Source organism: Echiichthys vipera (assembly GCF_963691815.1).
Source record: "Echiichthys vipera genome assembly, chromosome: 5".
Taxonomy (NCBI): Eukaryota; Metazoa; Chordata; class Actinopteri; order Perciformes; family Trachinidae; genus Echiichthys; species Echiichthys vipera.
The window spans coordinates 24,118,558-24,138,198 of NC_139830.1; the positions used below are offsets into that span (position 1 = coordinate 24,118,558).

Here is a 19,641-nt window from a genome sequence, read left to right on the forward strand (position 1 = left end):
GACGCGCCAGATGCTTCCTCTGCTGTCATCTTAAAGTTACACTGTATCCGTGCACGGCACAGCACCGCACGGCTCTGCTCTCATCTCTGACCCGCTGCAAACACAGCGTGTTATGATGGGACGGGCTTGGCAGAAAGCAGCCTGATTCGTTGTCCTCTCCGGATACTAAAAAAATCTCGCACACAGTACATGCCTTTCCTCTGTTCATGTCATTGTCAGCAGCAGTCGGTGCTCGATTGCTCTCGCCTGGAGCAACGATGGCAGACCCAGAGGATAATGTTACAATTCCTGAGTTCAACAGCCTTCTCCAAATGGATCCCTATCTCAAAGCGTACGAGAAGGACTTCAAGAGGAGGTAAAATACGGCTTAAACGACGCTTATGTGCGCAGCTTGTCGCCAAAAAACAGTCCCCGGTGAAGCGGGCAGAAGCCAGGTTTACGCTGGCATCCGTGTCTTGAAATAAAAACACACAACTATTAGTTAAAAAGCGATGTTTGCAACACACCAGACAGTCGCCCTCTGTGTGACATGTAGCCTGTGAGTGGAGGTCGCACAGAGCTGCGTCCCCCCCCCTCACACATAGCAGCTATCTTTGTTTTCCCTCTTCTCGGTGTGCTGAATAACAGCGTTAAGAGGACATTCGGCTCATGTTAAATTAATGAACCGCTACCATTTTATGTGAGACGTTGCTGGAGAAGGCACGTCGTGTCTCAACTTCCCATGTTTGACAGTTCAAGAGAAGGCATGTGTTTCGCAGTCAGGTGACGTTCACGTCGCGTCGTGAGGTGGTGCTTTGAGCTGAAACGCTGTCTGATCCTCGCCCGTTGTTTTCTGCTGCTGTGGTGCGGCGCATCACTGGGGTCCAGCATCACAACAGCTTTCGCTTTCTGCAGGCATTGGTCCTCATTATAATGAGTTTTCTTTTCGTTGTGTCTGGTTGTTATCGAGGCATCAGTTATCCTAAAAAGTGTATTAAATGTGGATTTAAATCCAGAGTGGACCCTACATACCCTAGGCTACAGTTGTTGATTGGTTTGTTTTGGGGTTTTTTTCAGTGTGAAAGGCACTGGAACACAAATAACCACTCAGACATTAATTGACTATATGCTGCACTCATACCCTGCATGATTTTCTCCTTCAGCCCTGATTTGGCCTCCATACAAATGAATGATTAGGGTGGAAGTCTTAAGTAGCCGGCTTTGTATGTTTGTGTTACCAGTGATTGTGCAGAGTTTGGGGGCCAGTGCATTTATTAATCTGGGATTATGTCCAGCAAAAAGTCCAAACACATTGTTGTGCACTTGCCAAAGTGATGATGGTTGATGCTATCAAACTACACATAGAAGTAGACGCCACAATTTTATGACCCAACTAGAAATGTTTCCATGATGCATCTTCTTAATTGAGGCATATATTTATGCCAGTAATGCACAAACCAATGCGGGAAGTTCTGATAAATAATAAAACAGCCTTGTTATTATTGTCAGTGAGAGCTGCATAGGGTCTGAATGAACCAGAATCCTACTTCCGATGATAACCGCTGTGATCAAAACATTTCCTGGACTGCAAAGTATCAGATGTTGTATCAGATCTATGCACTTTACATATAGATTGGTCATTATTTTTTGCAAATTGTCTTAGTTCCATGTAATAGGATTTTGAGGAGTTTACCAAACCTATTCACTTGCCATGATTATGCTTAAATAAACTCACCCAGGAGAGAAACATATTTTAATAGACTAGGAAAGTTTAATTAACTGGACTTGAAGTTCATAAACATCTGTTTTGCTAATTATTCAATATCCATGTCATGTTTGTCACAAAATAATAGGAAATTATTGAGTGAATATTTGCTTATTGTGAACACTGAAACACATTTTTATTACAAATGTGCTTGAATCAGTGCATCACCCTGTAGTGTCCTGAAAAGACCAGACATGTCCTTCAGTGGTAAATGCATTGCCCTTGTGTCTACACTAATCTCCAAAAGTAAATAGACATCACCTAAGTCAATAGACAGCAGTCTCATACTTTTTCAGACTTTACTTTATGTTCATGTTGTTGGTTCATGTTGCAGCCAGATAAACAGGCAATATTGAAACGAAGGGGTGCGCTTTAAAAAAAATAATTGCGTAATTTAATGTAAAGTAGCAATGTAGACATGTTCTAGTCGCAATGTTAATGTCAATCATTTATTTTTCTTTAAGAGGATCCTGTTGGCTTATTTCTTGATGGGAGGCCTTATTGCTCAGAAAATGACAGTGTGGTGCTTTAAAGATTTTTTAGAAGTGTGGTTGTATGAGGTATTCAGCCATAGTCAGTGCATTACCTACAGTAGATGACGGTTAGCACACCCCCGGTGTGGAGAAGCATGTACAGGTTAGTTTTCTTGTCTTATTGTCCGACTTTGGGATTTTAAAGGGTTAGAAACTAACAAAACTAACTAACCGATCAAGACAGCAACTCCCATGTTCTGTGAGTTAAAATGACTGTTTTTGTCCATGAAGTCTGGTGGCTATGACAAGAGCATGGAAGGATTTCAGTTCTTAAGCTGAGAATATTTTGAGGTGGGCATTTTTTTAGGTGGATAACAAAACAGTTAGCTAACAAAACAGTTAGTTGCTGCCGCCCATCCACAGCAGTACATTTTTGAGCTTCTGTGTCTGTACGCGTTTTTCTACTTACCAGCAGACAGTGATAGTGATCTACAGCTCACATTGCTACGGTATCTGCTCACTTTTGGGTCATCCCCAAAACTAGGCCTTAAAACTGTGCTCAGGAGCCGTATAGTTTTATCCATTTCCATTACCATGTCAGATCTTGTCTCTAATGTAGCAGGAAAGGGACCACCTGCTTTGTATTTGAGGCATGTGAGTGCGGCTCTAGTCTTGCAGAGAGATGAGCGTGTCAGTTCCATCTCAGACACAGCTTGGGATTGCTAGGTTTCACAGAGCCCTAGATGTGTCTCAAACACCTGTCACACCAAGGAACGTTTCACATAAATTATTTTACATATAAGAGCACTGCGGTGTGAAGGTTAATTCTTGATAACCCCCTGGTGTCCTAAGCCCCAGAGCCCAAACACCACACCAAGAACACAGTCGGAGAAATCCAGAGCTCTTTCAGGCTGCTGTGTCATGCTGTGTTTCTTTACCAAGCTGAACATTGCTAGGAATTCAGCTGGCTTATCAGAAAGAGACCTATGACCACAGACTAATTCTTTAGATTTCACCACCATATCATGGCTCAAGGCTGCGGACAACTTCGGGGTGGTTGAACTTTGGTTCACACTAGATACAGCCAGTATGGGCAGACAGCTAAAGTTATTCCTGCAGGCCTCCCGTTCTGATGAGTTATTCTGGGGTTGTAGGCAGCTCTTATTTAATTTCATCAGGATGCTAGTTTCAGGATGAATGTGAAAACAACCGTTGATGGTGCATGCATGTTACAGCCCCAAGGAGCAGTGCTCTGTTGGCATGCTTCATTATTCCCCCTTCCTGTTGTGCAAGTCTGCAGGAAGCGCTGCTAGGATTTTGCAGCTTGTGGCACCATGTATCTCCTAAATTGGACCAAACGAAAGTAGGGAGCATTGGGGCTGCTGCTTATTAAGGCAAAGAGTTTTTGTAAAGATTTGAGTATGTCATCACAACTCATTTCAAACTGAAAATACAGCATTAATAAATGCAGTACTTAAAGCAGACCTAATAATCGACTTTGACGTGTTGACTACTGATCCAAGTGCTCTAACTGAAGTTAAAATACAGGAATTAAAGATAAGTGGAAAGAAGGCAATTTACAGTTCCTTTATTAATAGGAACTATAAAAATGACTGGTTTACATTTTTGAAACTACCTGTTGTATTACAGTTGTACTTCATAAGATTTTCATCTATTCAATCGCCTTTTAAGTTACTATCCATCAAAGAGTGAGTTAAAACAATGGTGATTGATTACATGACCCACTATTGAAAGCAATTCTTCTTGCCTTTTTCTGAGTATTCCAATCTGAGTGGCTGTGGCAATACTACCTCGCTAGATGTAAATAGGCCGCCATGTTAGTGACGCTGCTGACCGTGGTTGGTCTGCCGGCCCAGATGGTCAACAACACTTATGCAACATTCACGTGTAATCAGAAATCGTGAGGCTTGAAGTAAGGGCAGAAGTAGGGCTGAACAATTTGGGGAAATAATCTAATTGCAATTTTCTCCCCAATTTTGCAACTGAAATTGATTATGCGATTTAAAAAAAACTTGACTTGATCTGGTTTTTCTTTTGTTTTTTTCTTCTCCAAAAATAATCATTTTAATATGACCATCACTATATGCAACATATTTATAATTAAAGTTTATTTCCCGAAGGCTGTGCCTATTTGTTATAATTTAATTAAGAGATGCATGATTTGAGATAACACATTTATTTAACTGCTCATTACATGTTTAACTTCCACCCTTGTACAAATGTAGTAATTATAACAACTATACAACAAACAAATAAGGCTGCTGTTAAGATTAATTCTCAAATCTGAAACAAATCACACGGACAAAAGTGGCTTTTAAACAAGGTCATTGTAAGAAAAATGTGAAGTATAAACATATGGCATGTACTTTTTAAACACTGCAGAAAAAGTAACTTGAAGTGTAATTCTGGTGCAAAATCCTCCCATGGTCTTTTTGGCATTTATATACATCAAAAAAGCCATCGAGACAGTTTTTTCCAACCATCACCATCAACCATTAACGGAGAAATCCCGGAGAGTCGCTAACAGTCTGACGTGGCTAACACTAATTAGCCCAGAGTTTATTAAGAGTGTTTTGAAAGACTTACCAACTGGCCCCGGTACCAGCTCCTCTCGTAGTTAAGTCCATTCAAGTCGATTGACAAATGCAATCCAAAAGGAAGGAGTCCATTGATGATTTATTAAGTTTGTAGTATATCGGTCACCTCTTCCAGTTTATTTTGGGGACATGTAAAAAAGTGGTGGTTGATGAGGGATGGGGAATCCTCCATAGCAGTCACCGGGCGTGTTGTGGTATTCAATGGTTCCAGGTCACAGCGAAAAATGTCACTCTGTTGGCAACATAAACATTCTTCTTTGGTGCCCATGGGCTCAAAATACCCATAGGCACACCAAAAAATTGCCCCCACGACAAGACTGATAATGTTTCCTCTAGCTGTAGCCCCTTCCGGCAACACACGCCCCCACCCGCTTGCGTGATATTTTGGTGCTGCAGGGAAAGTTGCTGTCTTAGACTTTTCCTAACCTTTTACCATATATTATTTACTTATATTTCACCAAACCCCCACAAACTACAAAGTTGACATTTTTTGCTGGAATAAATCATCATTGGACTCCTTCCTTTTGGATCGCAGTTGGTAATCGACTTGAATGGACTTTACTACGAGAGGAGCTGGTACCGGGGCCAGTTGGTAAGTCTTTCTTAACACTCTTTTAAAAGAATCCAGGTTCACTAAATATGTTGTTGGTGCTTTGTTTTATGTTTAGGGACTCCTATCATTCTGCTGCAGAGGTTTGGTGTTATTTTGATCAATATTAGTGGTTTAATAGCTCACTGTACTGCCCAGAGCTAATCATTGTTAGCCACATCCAGCTGTCAGCTACTCACCTGGATTTCTCCGTTAATAGTTGATAAATGAAAAGAAAAACTGTCTCGTTGGCTTATTTAATGTATATAAGTGCTGAAAAAGACTATGGGATGATTTTGCGCTGGAAGTACACTTTTATGAATTATATATAGGCCAATCTTACTGACCCACACACACACGTTCCTCTCTCTCTCTCTGCCTCTCTCTCACTCTCTCTATCTCTCTCTATCTCTCTCTATCTCTCACACACACACACACACACACACACACACACACACACACACACACACACACACAGACACACAGACACACAGACACACAAACACACCCTCACCCATTCCCCTGTTTTGAATTGCGTTCATATGGAGTGACACTTTCCAACATTTCTATCAATGATACTTGTCTGGGGGGATTTGGCTTGCCTGGCACACCGGGTTATTGGCATTTTATTCATACAACTGTCGTACATGGCTTTCTGGTGTTTTTTTTTAGTGCTGATACAGGTTTGTAGTGTTGCCCCATAAAGTAGCAACAGTAGCACGGTATGTTCTGCACAATACCTGACGCTGCACAGCATCGTTCTTTTCAAAACCAAGGTAGTTCCACACATCTGATGTGTTGTTCCTCTTTGAGACACAGTGCTTTGAGTCTTTGCTGTATCAGTTTCCAAATGTTCTGTCGAACTTGAGGCCATTGCGCAGCAGATTAAAGTGCAGTGTGACTGATGCTTGTTGTTGGAACCGAGCGCTCCACTCGATCGTGTATAACGTGACCTGTGCGATCATGCCTTTTGTGGTTAGAAAATTGCGATTTATCATATTGCGATATTATTGCATATGCAATTAATCGCTCAGCCCTAGGCAGAAGTATAATACGAACATATACGTATTGATCTAAAAGGGTAACATATAGGGGATGGACTGGAAGTAGAGAGGTGTATGAGTTTCAATACAGTTTACTAAGAAAAAAAAGTCAACACATAGTGAACGTGATCAGGGGCCTGTTTCACAAAGCAGGTTCAAAAAACTCTGAGTCTAACCCGGAACTCTGAGTTGATCTACTCTGAGATAGGAAACTCTGAGTTTTCGGTTCCAGAACAGCAGATTTGCGTTAGGTTGATCAACTCAGAGTAGTTTGACCTGGAGTTAAGCGCGTGCACCACAAGTAAAAAAAGACAGCATCAATGGAGCCCTGATTCGACGAGTCACCATGGCAACGGGGAAGCGAAGGGCTACGCTACAACTGGAATTGGAAATATTAATGCGCTCATACAGTGAGTTTGAGCAGGTTTACACCGCTGCAGCAGCAAAAGAGAGAGAGACGGTGCGGGAGAACATTGCGGCTCGGGTCAGTGCATACGTTTAAATGTAGTCCAGTTGCAATCACAGTAATATCACAGGGGGAACTGCATGAGTGGGAGCCTATTAGTTTATTTCATTTAAGTGCAACCCCGCGGGGGCGAAGCGCAGCTTAAGATGAAACATAAAAACATTTTTCAAACAGGTAAAACCTCAGCACAGTCTCATGGTGACGCCTCATTTTGAGCATGTTTTACATCGTTAAGTAAATATTACCGTAAGTGGCTGTTTTTTATACAACATATCGATGTTGTATAAAAAACTCCCATTTGCAAAAAAAACGCAGCGCAACACACAATATCTGCTGTGATATGAGAGCATTACTGGTTGTTAATGTTGGAAATGTAAGGAGGGATGCGATGGACTGTGACATGAAAGGGTGTTGTGTGTATTCAGCCCCCTCGCATTATAGGTGATATTCTGGATCAGAAGGCTGTATAGGAGTAGTTTATATACCGGTAACCACATTAAAAGCACACACTTTTGAACCTATGAATTGCAAGAAAAGCTGGAATTATATTTAGAAACGCTAAGTCAAATACATTCAACTTGCTCAAAAGATCCATTTCATTCATTTTGTAATTATGGCTGCAGTATATTAAGGACGTCTATGCGCGGTCTGATAATCCTCTCCCGACGAATATTTAATTCTCTTTGCGAAATGCGTCACCTTCATTCACGGGATCGTTATCAAAAGGACATGCCATGGTAGTGTAAATATTCACCACTTAATATAAGTTCTAATGTAGGCCTACTGAATGATTTTTATACGTTGTATACAAAAACTCCCGTTTGCAAAAAAACGCAGCGCAACACAGAATATCTGCTGTGATATGAAACGGTACCGCTCAAAAAGAGAATTGCCTGGAAATGCAAGCACATCTATAATCAATAGTTTGATAATCATCTCCCGACGAATATTTAATTCTCTGCGCAGTAATGCTGCAGCTTCATCCACGGGATTGTTATCAGAAGGACACGCCATGGTAGTGAAATAGTCACCACCTAATATAACTTCTAATGACTGATTTTTGCAGTGATTTTCTGAAAAACAGACGGAACTATACTACGCCAAAACTCGCCCGCTGACTGAATGAATGAGGAAATCAAACACCGTGTGTGGCTGAAAGAGGGCGGAGACAGAGAGAAACTCAAGGTTTTCTGAGAAAAACCTGGTCCCGACCAGGTTAGTTTCAGAGAGCATGTTACCATGGTAACTGACCGAGAGTTTAAGTTACCTCTCTTTGTGAAACAGGCTAGAGTTACCCCTCTGTCTCTGGTTTGAGTTACCTCCCTTTGTGAAACGGAAAACTCCGAGTTTCCCTCATTTCAGGGTTAACATACTCAGAGTTTTCACTAAACCTGCTTTGTGAAACAGGCCCCAGAACAGGCTCGCTACAATAACATCTTACTGCCAAAGAGGCCACCAAAAGGAACTTATCTAAATTCTACAACTTATATGAGTTGATGTTTAAATGCACCTCCTTTTTTAAAGGTATCCTTGGCAAAGGTTATTTTCCTGTGACCTTGCTTGAGGGTTAACAAAGGTATGAGGCTAGCAAGGATATTTAGCTTTCATCAATCAGCCCATGTTCTTCTTCTTCTTTAACCTCATTAATGCACTGAAAAGAGAACATGAATGTATGGCAAGCCCTTTTGACATGTAATCAATAGGGTGGACTAGTAGTGATATAGTGTTCACTAGTTGAGATGATTTAATTTTTTTTTTTGTTTATTTCAAACATGTAACAAAATAAAAACAAACAACAAAACAATTTTGTACACATAAAGCAAACTCAATGGAAAAATTCTCATAAACAGCAAAAACAAATATTGCATGTCCAAAAAGGAAACATGTTTATGCAGTCTTAAAATTTACTAGCTTGAAGGGTGCTTTTGTAAATGTTACCCCATATCTCCACACCGTAACTCAGATATGGTAATACAAGTGAACAATACAGTGTAGAATGCTTTATTATGTTTTGCTTGCACATACTTAATGTGAAGTTCCCAGCAGATTTTGTGGTCCAATATCACATCCAGAAATGTATTTTCATATACTCTTTCTCTACAGTAGCATAGCATTATCAATCATAACTTGTATGTGAGTTTATTTTTCAGTTTCCAACAGCATCTGAGATCTCATTCAAAAGCTGCTGCAAGCTCTCCACAGAACATATAGTATTAGTGTCATCTGCGAACAAAACTAATTTCACTATGTGTAATACCATGCATATGTATATCAATAATGTACAAAATGAACAGTTTTGTCCTGGGGGACTCTACAAGTAATATTCAAACATGTAGATTTACAGTAAATGCACCTACTGTATCTTCACAAATTGTTTTAGAAATGACATTTCAACACTTTAAAAATGTTATTTTGACCAGTGACAATGTTGATTTAAGATGTATGTAAAGCATTTTTGGCATGTTACAGATATATATATCTTTATGTGTGTAAAATTGTCCAGTCAAAACCGATTTACAGATATAGTGAAGCGACAGTGCTAACCACCACATCACCGTGCCGCCCTATGTTTTCCACTGGTAAGAAATGTATTGTTGATATCAAGAGTTAACATTTTGATCAGTGAGAAATTAATTGTAGATGTCTTTTCTAATTAGATTTGCTACTAGTCAAAATTGAATCATGTTGGCTTGGATTCCTAACTAGACAAAAAGCAATTGTTGATAGCTGCTATGGATGTTAAAAAAGTTTGCCATAGTTGATAACAATATTTGAAAGTCACCTTGCTGCTGGGCCATTTAGAGGCCCTGTTGGTAAGCTGAGATCTGGAAGAGAAAAGCTTTTGTTCTCCAGGCTGCTGTAGAATGTCCTGACACCTGTGTGCTTCAGCTGTCACCATCAGTCATACACAATGCAACAGACCTGAACACTCACTCTAAATTTAGACGACCGATGCTCTAACATTGAGTGTATGAACAGGCTGCAAAGCTTGCTTTTTAAAAAGTGGATTATAATCATGACTAAACATTTTAAATTGTTACTGTAATTTAATTGAGATCAGACATCAAAAAAGAGCTAAATGTAGGTGTAGGTATCATTTAAATACTTCACATGGCCTTACTGTATCTAATACCAGTGTTTAAAGTTTTGGTGGAGGTTTTATTCCGACTGTTATAAACTAATTACAAATTTAGAATTAGGGCTGAAACAATTACTGGAGTAACTCGATTACAAAAATGTATCGAGGCAGAGATTGTTTTTTTCCCCCCTCTTACGCTTTCTGCTGCCCGTTCAGCGCAGGGATCATTGTTCCACACGGACCGTTTTTGCGGATGCACACCACTACATCCGTAAATTCACAGAATAAGTTTGGGATCATTTCACACTTAAAAAAGATGCCACAACAGTACGTCATTGATAATTCAGCGTCTGAGCCGAAAGCATCCTGTTAACACCAGTTCACCGAGCGCCGCTGTTCCGGTTTAAAGAGGGGGGTTGCCATTGTAGTTACGAATTCATTTTTTAAATAAATCAATTTTTCTTTGAAACCTGTTTGAGTAAACACGTGTGTCAGGTAGAGTTTTATGAACTACTTTGAAATGTTAGGTTACCGCACCAAATAGGCCTACCCCAGACACTGTTTTTTTGCAAAACAACGCAAATTATAATATATTTGATTATTCGATTAATCGGTAAAAATACTGCATTCGGTAGAATATTCTATTACAAAAAGATTTGATAGCTGCAGCCCTACTTAGACTTGATGAACTCTGCTTTCTCTCCCCTCACATCATGTCTGTCAAATCCAGAGCTTGTTCTGGGAGGTCAGAACGATTCTTGTGACTTACTTTATTTCTCCTCGCATTCATTCTCTTGTTGTAATTCAACCAGTTTTTTTGACTAATTGGGTCACCCAGAAACTATAACATTTCTAAAAACTTTGGAATTTGCACTATTGACAGTGACCTTAAAATGACTGTAGAACTCTCTTTTGTCGATCTCTTAATCCCCAAGTCTTTTGCACACCCCAACCAAATTATTTGGAGAATCAAATAATTAAAGGGGTTGTACACCACATTCAGAGCACTTATATAGAAGCAAACAAATACTTGCTATGTAGCAATATAGTGGAGTAATGGCTTCCTGAGCCGAGAATTAAGTTTTCAGTATTTCTTGTATAGCCCCTTTAATTATAAACATACCCCAACTCTTTTTAACAGTTCAGAATAAAGCCATCACAAAGATATTTTTCACACATGCTGCAGATTACAGCAACGTTGCAGAATGGGAAGCGAAAAGTTCCTCTTTTGCTGGAGTTAGAGTGACATCCAAAAGAATTGGCTAAAATTGACCAGACCATATTCTTAGAACTTGTGTTGACCTCAGGGAAGTTTGTTGATATGTAAAGTTTTGCAGTGGATGAAAACCGAGTTGGAGTTCCAACTATTGGTGTAGTGACACAGAAAACAAAAGACAAACATATTACAGCTCAACAGTGACTTGTTTATAATAGTCAGTTATAGGGCTTCCCCCGACTAAGAATGTTTGTGGTCGACAAGTAGTTGTGAAAATTTAAAAAATACCCCCCCAATCAGTCAACCAATAATTAAAAAAAAAATAACGGCAAAATGGGACCGGTAGTGACACAATTCACTGGAATCCCGGGTCCCGATGAGCAATGAACGTGTCGAACAACCAGCAAGGGAAAAATAACGTTTTGTTGATTTTCAAAACAAAACAATGACATCTTGTAACGGGTTTGGTTGGGACCCAATAGCAGCACAAATACAGGCAGGTATCGTTGGTAACAAACTTTATTGGTTTGATGCAGGGAATAATCAGAGTCACGCCGCTGCAGGTAGCCACAGAGGAGACTTAAGTTACACTCACTCTGAAGAGCTGAACCAGGTAACCACCAGTTAGCCACAGGAGCCGACAGGCAGAATCCAGAAGGGGACAGGCGAGGATCGTGGTCAGGGACGGAAGGCTGAGGTGGTTTCCAGGAGATCAGTCAGGCAGGATAGTCAGAGGCAGGCTGGGTCGAAACCGGGAGATCAGGCAGAGTAACGCTGGAGAGTCTGGTGCAAGCATCGAGAACAATCTGGCAATGAGTGAGTGTGGAGTTGGGGCTTAAATGCAGCCAGAGCAGAGAGCCCAGGTGAGTGGAGTTTGCTTGATGAGGGGGGTGTGTCTGATGTGCAGAGTGTGAGGCAGAGATGAACTGTGACACATATTATAAACTTCGTTCTGTGTCTGTCCTTTCAGATTAAATTACCACAGGGTCAAACTGTATACTGTAGGTTTTGATTTATTTTGAAAAGGCAGGATGCAGTTCCTAATAAAGTTTATAATTTTTTTTTCTTTTTTTGACCAAGCGACTAATGAACTCTGGTCTGACCAATGAGATTTCTGAGACTAACATTTGGTCAACTATAAGGGGGCAGCCCTAGTTAGTAATGCCGTACAGCAAGTCAATGTTCGCTCCACTTTTTGTCTCCAAACCATCCAGCCTGGACATCATGTTGCTCTGCTTCTTTTCACACTGCAGTTCTGTCTCCTGCAGGGTTTGTGTGACCTCATCTGTGACCGTCAGAAGGGAGATCTTCTTCTGTGTCTGCAGATGATCAATCTTCTGCTGCTCCTCACCATGCTTCAGAGCTGAAGTCAAGTCTCTCCAGCTGTTTCTGAGCCTCATTTCTCTGATTCAGGAGAGTGTCCCCCAGCTGTTCTGCTGTCTTAAGAACCCTCTGAGCCTCAGCTTTCTCATTAATGAGATCTTTATAAACCCACCTTCTGCAGCCCCTCCCAAACCCTAGCTTTGATTTTAATGAGAGGGTACACTAACTGATTAGCTTTCTCTTAGCTCTTCTCTTGTAGGAGAGCTTTCGTCACAGGTACCACTTTCAGTGCCTTCATATCAGTTTCAACTTCGGGTCAAACAATATTTCTACTTGTTTGTGAGTATCAACATGATCCAATTTGAATGCTAAGTCCGACTTAAGTTTTAGGGAATATTGGGCTCACTTGATAGTTTGAGAATAAGCAAAAATGTATCCCACACTGAACTGAAGGTTTTTGACCAGAGGTTGATGTCTGTCCCTTACAATTTAGCTGTAGGCAATAATATCTCAGTTGGGCAGTATGATTTTTTTTCTGCAGCATTTTTATTGATAAAGAGCAGTCACCTAAACCAAGAGATACTGTAAGAGAGCAAGGACGGCAATCTGTGACTCACATCTATAATCTCTTGCTGCTCTATTATCACAGAATAGGGTACACGACAAAACTCTTGCAATTTGTTGCTACAGGGATTAGTAGGGTATCTCTTAGCATACTACCTGACAATGAGCAGCAGTGTTTTGAGTGAAACTGAAATATTGCTTTTTTCCATTGAGCAGGGCCGGATCATGGTCCAGTGAGGCCTCTGTGCTCATGTCTTTTGGAGCCCCACCTCCCTTTTCTGGTTCTAATCTCAATGCAGAACGGCTTTTTTGACAGCTCCACACATATTTTTTGCTCAAGTAGAAACATTTCAACTTGTGCAGACACATATTCACGCCTACATGTTGCTGTGTTAGGCCTAATATTTAGTCTCTAAAACATTTAATTGTAGCAGGGTTCAAATAAGCATGTGTTGAATTGTATGTTGACACTTCCGCAGTATGCCAGTTGTGTTCGGTGACTACATTATAGTGTTTACTTGGGAAAATGAACAGCTAGCTAAAATAAAGGCATAGCCAGCTAACTGACTTGTTGGTGAATATTGTAACATGTCACAGCATATTGTAGCGTGCCAACCCGTGGCACAGTTATACAGCATTTTACACTCCGGAAGTCTTCTGGGGCCTTACATTGCACTGAGTGGTGTGTGGGCAGAATTGTTGAGCTCATATGTGAAACACCAAAGGTCATTAGGAGCCCTCATATTGTAAGTTTTGATGTGTCTGGGGGGCCCTAGTGGTTAACGCACGCTATAAGCACTCAGGGGCCTAGTGGTCAGCTTGTGCTGTGTGCACTGAGGGCTCTGGCATTCAACTTCCTTCAGAAGTCACAGACTGACCCCCTGGCAATCCAAAGCCCTGGGGTACTGGACCTACTGGCCATGCCACTGAGAATTGACAGTCAGTCTCTTTTCTTGGGTACAGTAAAGGCATGTATCATATATTATCGTTGAATGATTCTTTTTTTAAGCTGTCTTAATCAAGATTTTATATTAACAATGGATCACGTGACTATGTATGTAATAGAAGTAGCTTGTAGTGATGTTCTGGAGTGTTTCGTTATGTTTTATCTTATTCTTTTAGTTTCATAGCCGCAACCCTACTGTTCTGGTTCACTCACTGGTCTAATCAGTGCTGTTTTTAGCCACAGCAGGGCAGTTTTTTTCAGCAAAATGCTCTGATAAACCCATTGTAGGCTTCCTGCCCAACTCCAAACACCAGACAGACACAGTTAGCAACCAGCTGGTGAAGATAGTGGAGCATTTAGCAGCTGAAGAGCCAAATATTTTGTTGAGGAGTTGGCGGAGAGCAAAACAGAGCTAAAAGTGGAGTGAATGTTGGAATTTCATTAGTCAGTTGGACAGAGACATGACTCCAAATGAATGCTAATGTTGCTCCATGTCTGTTGGGTGTGTAAATAAGCATTTTTTTTGCTAACAAGTTTGCCATATCAACTTGTGTTGAACTGTCAACAAGTAGTAAAACAAATCATTAATGCAGCTGTTTGTTATTATAGAGAATGGCGAGAACTAATGTATTATAATGCAGGTGATTATTTTTAACTATGATTAAATTCAATATGCATCCAACACAGAAGTATCATGTCAGGAACAATTGATTCTCGGATGAGATTTAAGTTTCCTGTATCTTTCAGAAAAAAAGCTTTAAGAATATTTCTATAATCTTAACAGATTTTAACATTTTAGTGCTATTTAGTGGTATTCTCAATAAAGGCACTGGGACTGACAAGAATACACACAAACAAATCTCATCTCATCTCATCTCATCTTCAACCGCTTATCCGGGGTCGGGTCGCAGGGGCAGCAGCTTTAGCAGGGGACCCCAAACTTCCCTCTCCCGGGCCACATTTACCAGCTCTAACTGGGGGATCCCGAGGCGTTCCCAGGCCAGTGTGGAGATATAATCTCTCCCACTGGTCCTGGGTCTTCCCGAGGCCTCCTCCCAGCTGGACGTGCCTGGAACACCTCCCTAGGGAGGCGTCCAGGGGGCATCCTTACTAGATGCCTGAACCACCTCAACTGGCTCCTTTCAATGCAAAGGAGCAGGTGCTCTACTCCTAGTTCCTCACGGATGGCTGAACTTCTCACCCTATCTCTAAGGGAGACTCCAGCCACCCTCCTGAGAAAACCCATTTCGGCCGCTCTTACCCGCGACCCAAACAAATACTTAGAGTAACATCTGCTTTGATTTCAGAGGCATTAGTGTTGATGCTGCCTCCAATGAGCTGACATGAATACAAGTTCGTCTGGTGAGCAATGGTCTCAAAGATGTCCTCGTCAAAGAATTTGGAGAAGTTTGTTAGTGGAGTGGATAGCTCATCTGGTGCACTGAAACAACTTGGTGTAGCAGTAGACTGGTGCTCAAATTTCGTTTTTCTCCACCTATTGAAAAGGAAAAAAAATATCTGAAAAAACAGGCACACCCTTCCCCCAATCACCAATACAAACCACCAAACTATTTCTAATTTTAAACACACTACACGTCCATGAGCTAAGCTATTAGGGTGCAATACTGAACTGGATACCACAAACCTCGTTACCCAAGGTAAAAGACACAACATTTACATTTACATATAACATTTACTCTAGAATACTGAAATGTTTCTATCCAGGTATGGATCTTTTATGTATTTTGTTATTTATAAATGTGTCTTGTATTTCTGTTTTCTGCTGCTTTACACGTCTGGACCACTCAACCGTATTTAGGATGGAAGGTTATCCTCTTTACTCCAGTACATTTTTCTTACAGCTATAGTTACTTTACACATTTAACTGAATGACCTGAACATCCTCCCTCTTTTACTGTGGTTTGCTCCCTCTTCTGCCTCATCATCACTTGAGCTATCACTAAACTGGTCGCTGCTGCTGCTGCTGTTCTGACACTGGCCCTCTGTATACAATTCATCTTCCTCATCTTCACTCGTGCCCTCATCTGAATCAGATGAACCATCCGGTGGCAACACAACAGATGCCTACTCTCTCTTTCTTGTACCATAGAAAGTACTGGTAGAAATTCCCTGAGAACATATGTACACTGGTGAATTAATCAGTAATACACATTTAAGAGTAAAATGAAGTGTAATCAATATTAAACCCCTTTATATTTTTGATTATCTGTAGAGTATAGGCTTCAAAATATAAGTTTATCTGAGAGTGATTATGCCTGTTTTTATACCCCTATCTGGACAACGTATCTCCTAGGATACAGACATTCAGTGCCTGTTTATCAAAGTTCTGTTCATTATTTTTCAACAAGAATACATAAAATGATCCTTAAAGAACAATATTCTCAAAAACAAATCCCCCCCAAAACATAATTAACAAGAAAAATAACAATGCTTACCTCATGGCCAGTGTCTCTGTCCACGTAGGCTGCCATTTTGAAATTTTGACATAAAAGTATCAATTTAGTTTTGAATGCTGCCATAAAGTCACATGACCTGGGTACTTGACCCATCCCCCTGAAGACTTTTTCATGATATTCAGTGCAGATACTTAATGCCCCCCCCCCCCCCTGCAGCCTGCCAAATGTCTGTATAATCCCAAAAGAATCCTCTACATTTTAGCTTCAAGTCATAGACAAAATAGATGCTCAATATAACATAATTGGACATTACTATCAAGAGATCAGTTATTTTCCTCATGTATGTACATATTGGCCACAAAGATTGTATTTGTAGTGTCGCACTCTAAAATGCTTGTATTTCAATATTTTTTGTTTTTGTAAATGTTACATTAGTCAGCTATCATTTTAGCCAATAGCTTTCAAAATCCATCATAACCTACTAAGAAATGGGATAGTTTTACCTGAAGACAGGACGACAACAGTTATGAATTGAGCTTTAGTTCTGCTATTCTAACTCTGACTAACCCTTTATCATGAATTAAGGATAAAAAAAAGCTTGCCATATGTGATGAAATGCTCACACTCCTGAGACTTTGCAACTTGAGTTCTTTGCAGCTTGATGGGAGTGTGAGTGTTTTACGGCCAAATGTTGTCCGTGGATAACGTGCAGTCCTGTGCTAGATATTGTTGTGAACTGTAGAAAAACGGAGGGCGAGGTAGGACTTCAAATCATAATCCGAGACATCGTGATTTTTATTTATTTATTTCATTTTCTTTAACCAGGAAAGTCTCATTGAGATTAAAAATCGCTTTTACAAGAGAGTCCTGGCCAAGACAGGCAGCTGCACAGTTCTATTAGTATACAGACAATAATTTAAAATCAACAGAGAACATATAAACAGCCCCAGTCATCAAACATTAAACAAAGCATATGCAGACAGAAGAGCCCACTTCAACATCATTAAGAAGGGATTTAAATCTGTTTAGAGAAACCAGCTCCTTAAGTTTCAGTTCATTCTGCAGCCTGTTCCATGTGAAGGGAGCAGTATAACTAAAAGCCCTTTTCCCCAGTTCAGTAGGGACTTTAGGTACAGTTAGTAAGAACAAATCCTCAGAGCGGAGCTGATAAGTTCCTGTGCTTTTTCAAGTTACATACTTCTGCAGGTATGAAGGAAGAATGCAGAGGATAGACTTATAAGGATATGCCAGTGATGGAGTGTGCGGGTGTGTCACACGGTGTGTGAGGCTTTAAATCTCAGTCCACCGTGGTAGACCCTGTCAAAGACTGTAGGCATTTTGAAGATGTATTCATATATAAGACATCACCATAGTCAAACACAGACATAGACATATGCACCAACTAGTCTTTTTTGGCTTCAAAAGAAAAACAAGATTTGTTTCTAAAGTAACTAATTTTATCTTTAGTTTTTCCACAAGTTGCTGGATAGGAGGTTTAAAAGAGAGAGAGAATCATCAATTACAATTCCCAGTAATTTTTATTGAGAGACAGATTCAATCACAGAGCCCTGCAAAGTGGTAATAGGAGGGAGGTCAGAGGGCTTTGATTTAGCTTTAGTGAACAGCATGAACTTTGTCTTGTCAGAATTTAAAACGAAAATATTTAAATAACACAGGTTATGTTGCACAGTGTTAAAAGCAGTTTGGAGCTGACAGAGAGCCTCATTTGGGGTAGACAGAGTAATATATCACTGTGTTGTCAGCGTAAAAGTGAAATTTGTGTTCGGAGCTTTATGATCTAGACTTTTTATATAAATAGTAAATAATAAAGGTCCTAAAACTGATTCCTGCTAGAAGTAATACCTTCTGTTCACACACACTGGGATCTGCCTGATAGATAGTTTTTTCTGTATTGTCCATCAATAGGACGAGGTAAAAGAAGATAGATGTGGCAAGTGCCTGCATGGAGTAAAAGAAGATTGAATTGTATTGTATAAACTATATTTAAACATACTATATTATCACTATGCAACTAAACAACTATATTTCTCCTCTTAATACACAAAAACATCACTACCCAGGATTGATAACTTCATCAAATTCAAATGAAGTCACAGAGGACACCAGGCGTGGTTTCAGACAGCGTCTGTCTGATTATCAATAACAGAAAAACAATCAAACTTTTGATATTACCTATCGCTATAACTCTGTTAATGACTTTCTGAAATGAATTCTTTCTTTATTCTTTATAGGGCACAATTCATGTAATGTGTGGCCTCATCTCACCTCCTTGCTGCAATCTCAACTGTAAACCGACACAAGAGATGTGCGGTGAATACAGCAACTATACAGGATTTTGGCTTACTATTTCCTCTTGGCTAACGTTACAACCTTCTGTAACTCATTTGTTATAATCATAGGCATGCCTTTCATGCCTATTAATATTGTGGCAGAGGAGCTCTGCCCTTATGTGAATCCTCCCTTTGTCCTTCATTTCAGCATATTCTTGAAATGGTGACAAAGTGGCAAAGTAGGCATGTGGCATCATTGGTTGGACTTTAAAGGTTTATATTTGGCAAGTACTGTCTGTATCCACTATGCTCAACACAGGGAGCAGCTGCTGAGAAATCGTGCTGTTACTTCAGCCCATCATCACTAGCCCCAGGGCATTCACAGGCCAGTCTGAGCTTGGCTTCAGGGCTATAGGGGAGAGAGTGCACTTAACTCAGCAGGCTGAAAGAGGCTTTCTGTACTGGGGGGAATCTGATATGGACACCAGCTGGCTGCAGGAACTTAAGTGAGATAAATTGCAAAGTAGTTAGTCTATCCTTCTCAGTTGAAGGTAACATGCAGAGGTTTATCGCTCAAGATATGCCTGTAGCCAGACATTCTTGAGGGAATGAGGCAGGTTTGCATCCTGAGGTAGGACCTCAAAGAGATAACGTTAGCACGGAAACATTAAGATGCAGCACTGTGCACTGTTACACCGCATGTGCTGCTATATTTTAGCTAAGTTGTAAATTTGTGTAAAGTAAGAAACATTTTCAAACCCTTTCATATAGTACACAAATATTTAAATTTGGCTTAACACAAAAGGTAATTTAAAACTGACTGTTAGTAGAATGACAAGAAAAGTACTAAATATATTCTGTAAGCTTGTATT

At 40.3% G+C, this 19,641-nt stretch overlaps 1 protein-coding gene across 1 annotated transcript in view; it reads left to right on the forward strand.

The window, feature by feature from the left end:
• Positions 1-217: 217 nt before the first annotated feature.
• gbe1b (glucan (1,4-alpha-), branching enzyme 1b) overlaps positions 218-19,641 on the forward strand; it is a 94,852-nt gene continuing 75,428 nt past the window's right edge. Inside the window, exon 1 of the mRNA XM_083914358.1 lies at positions 218-355. Coding sequence (XP_083770484.1) covers positions 258-355 — 98 coding nt within the window. The 5' untranslated portion in view covers positions 218-257. The remainder of the gene's footprint in view (positions 356-19,641) is intronic.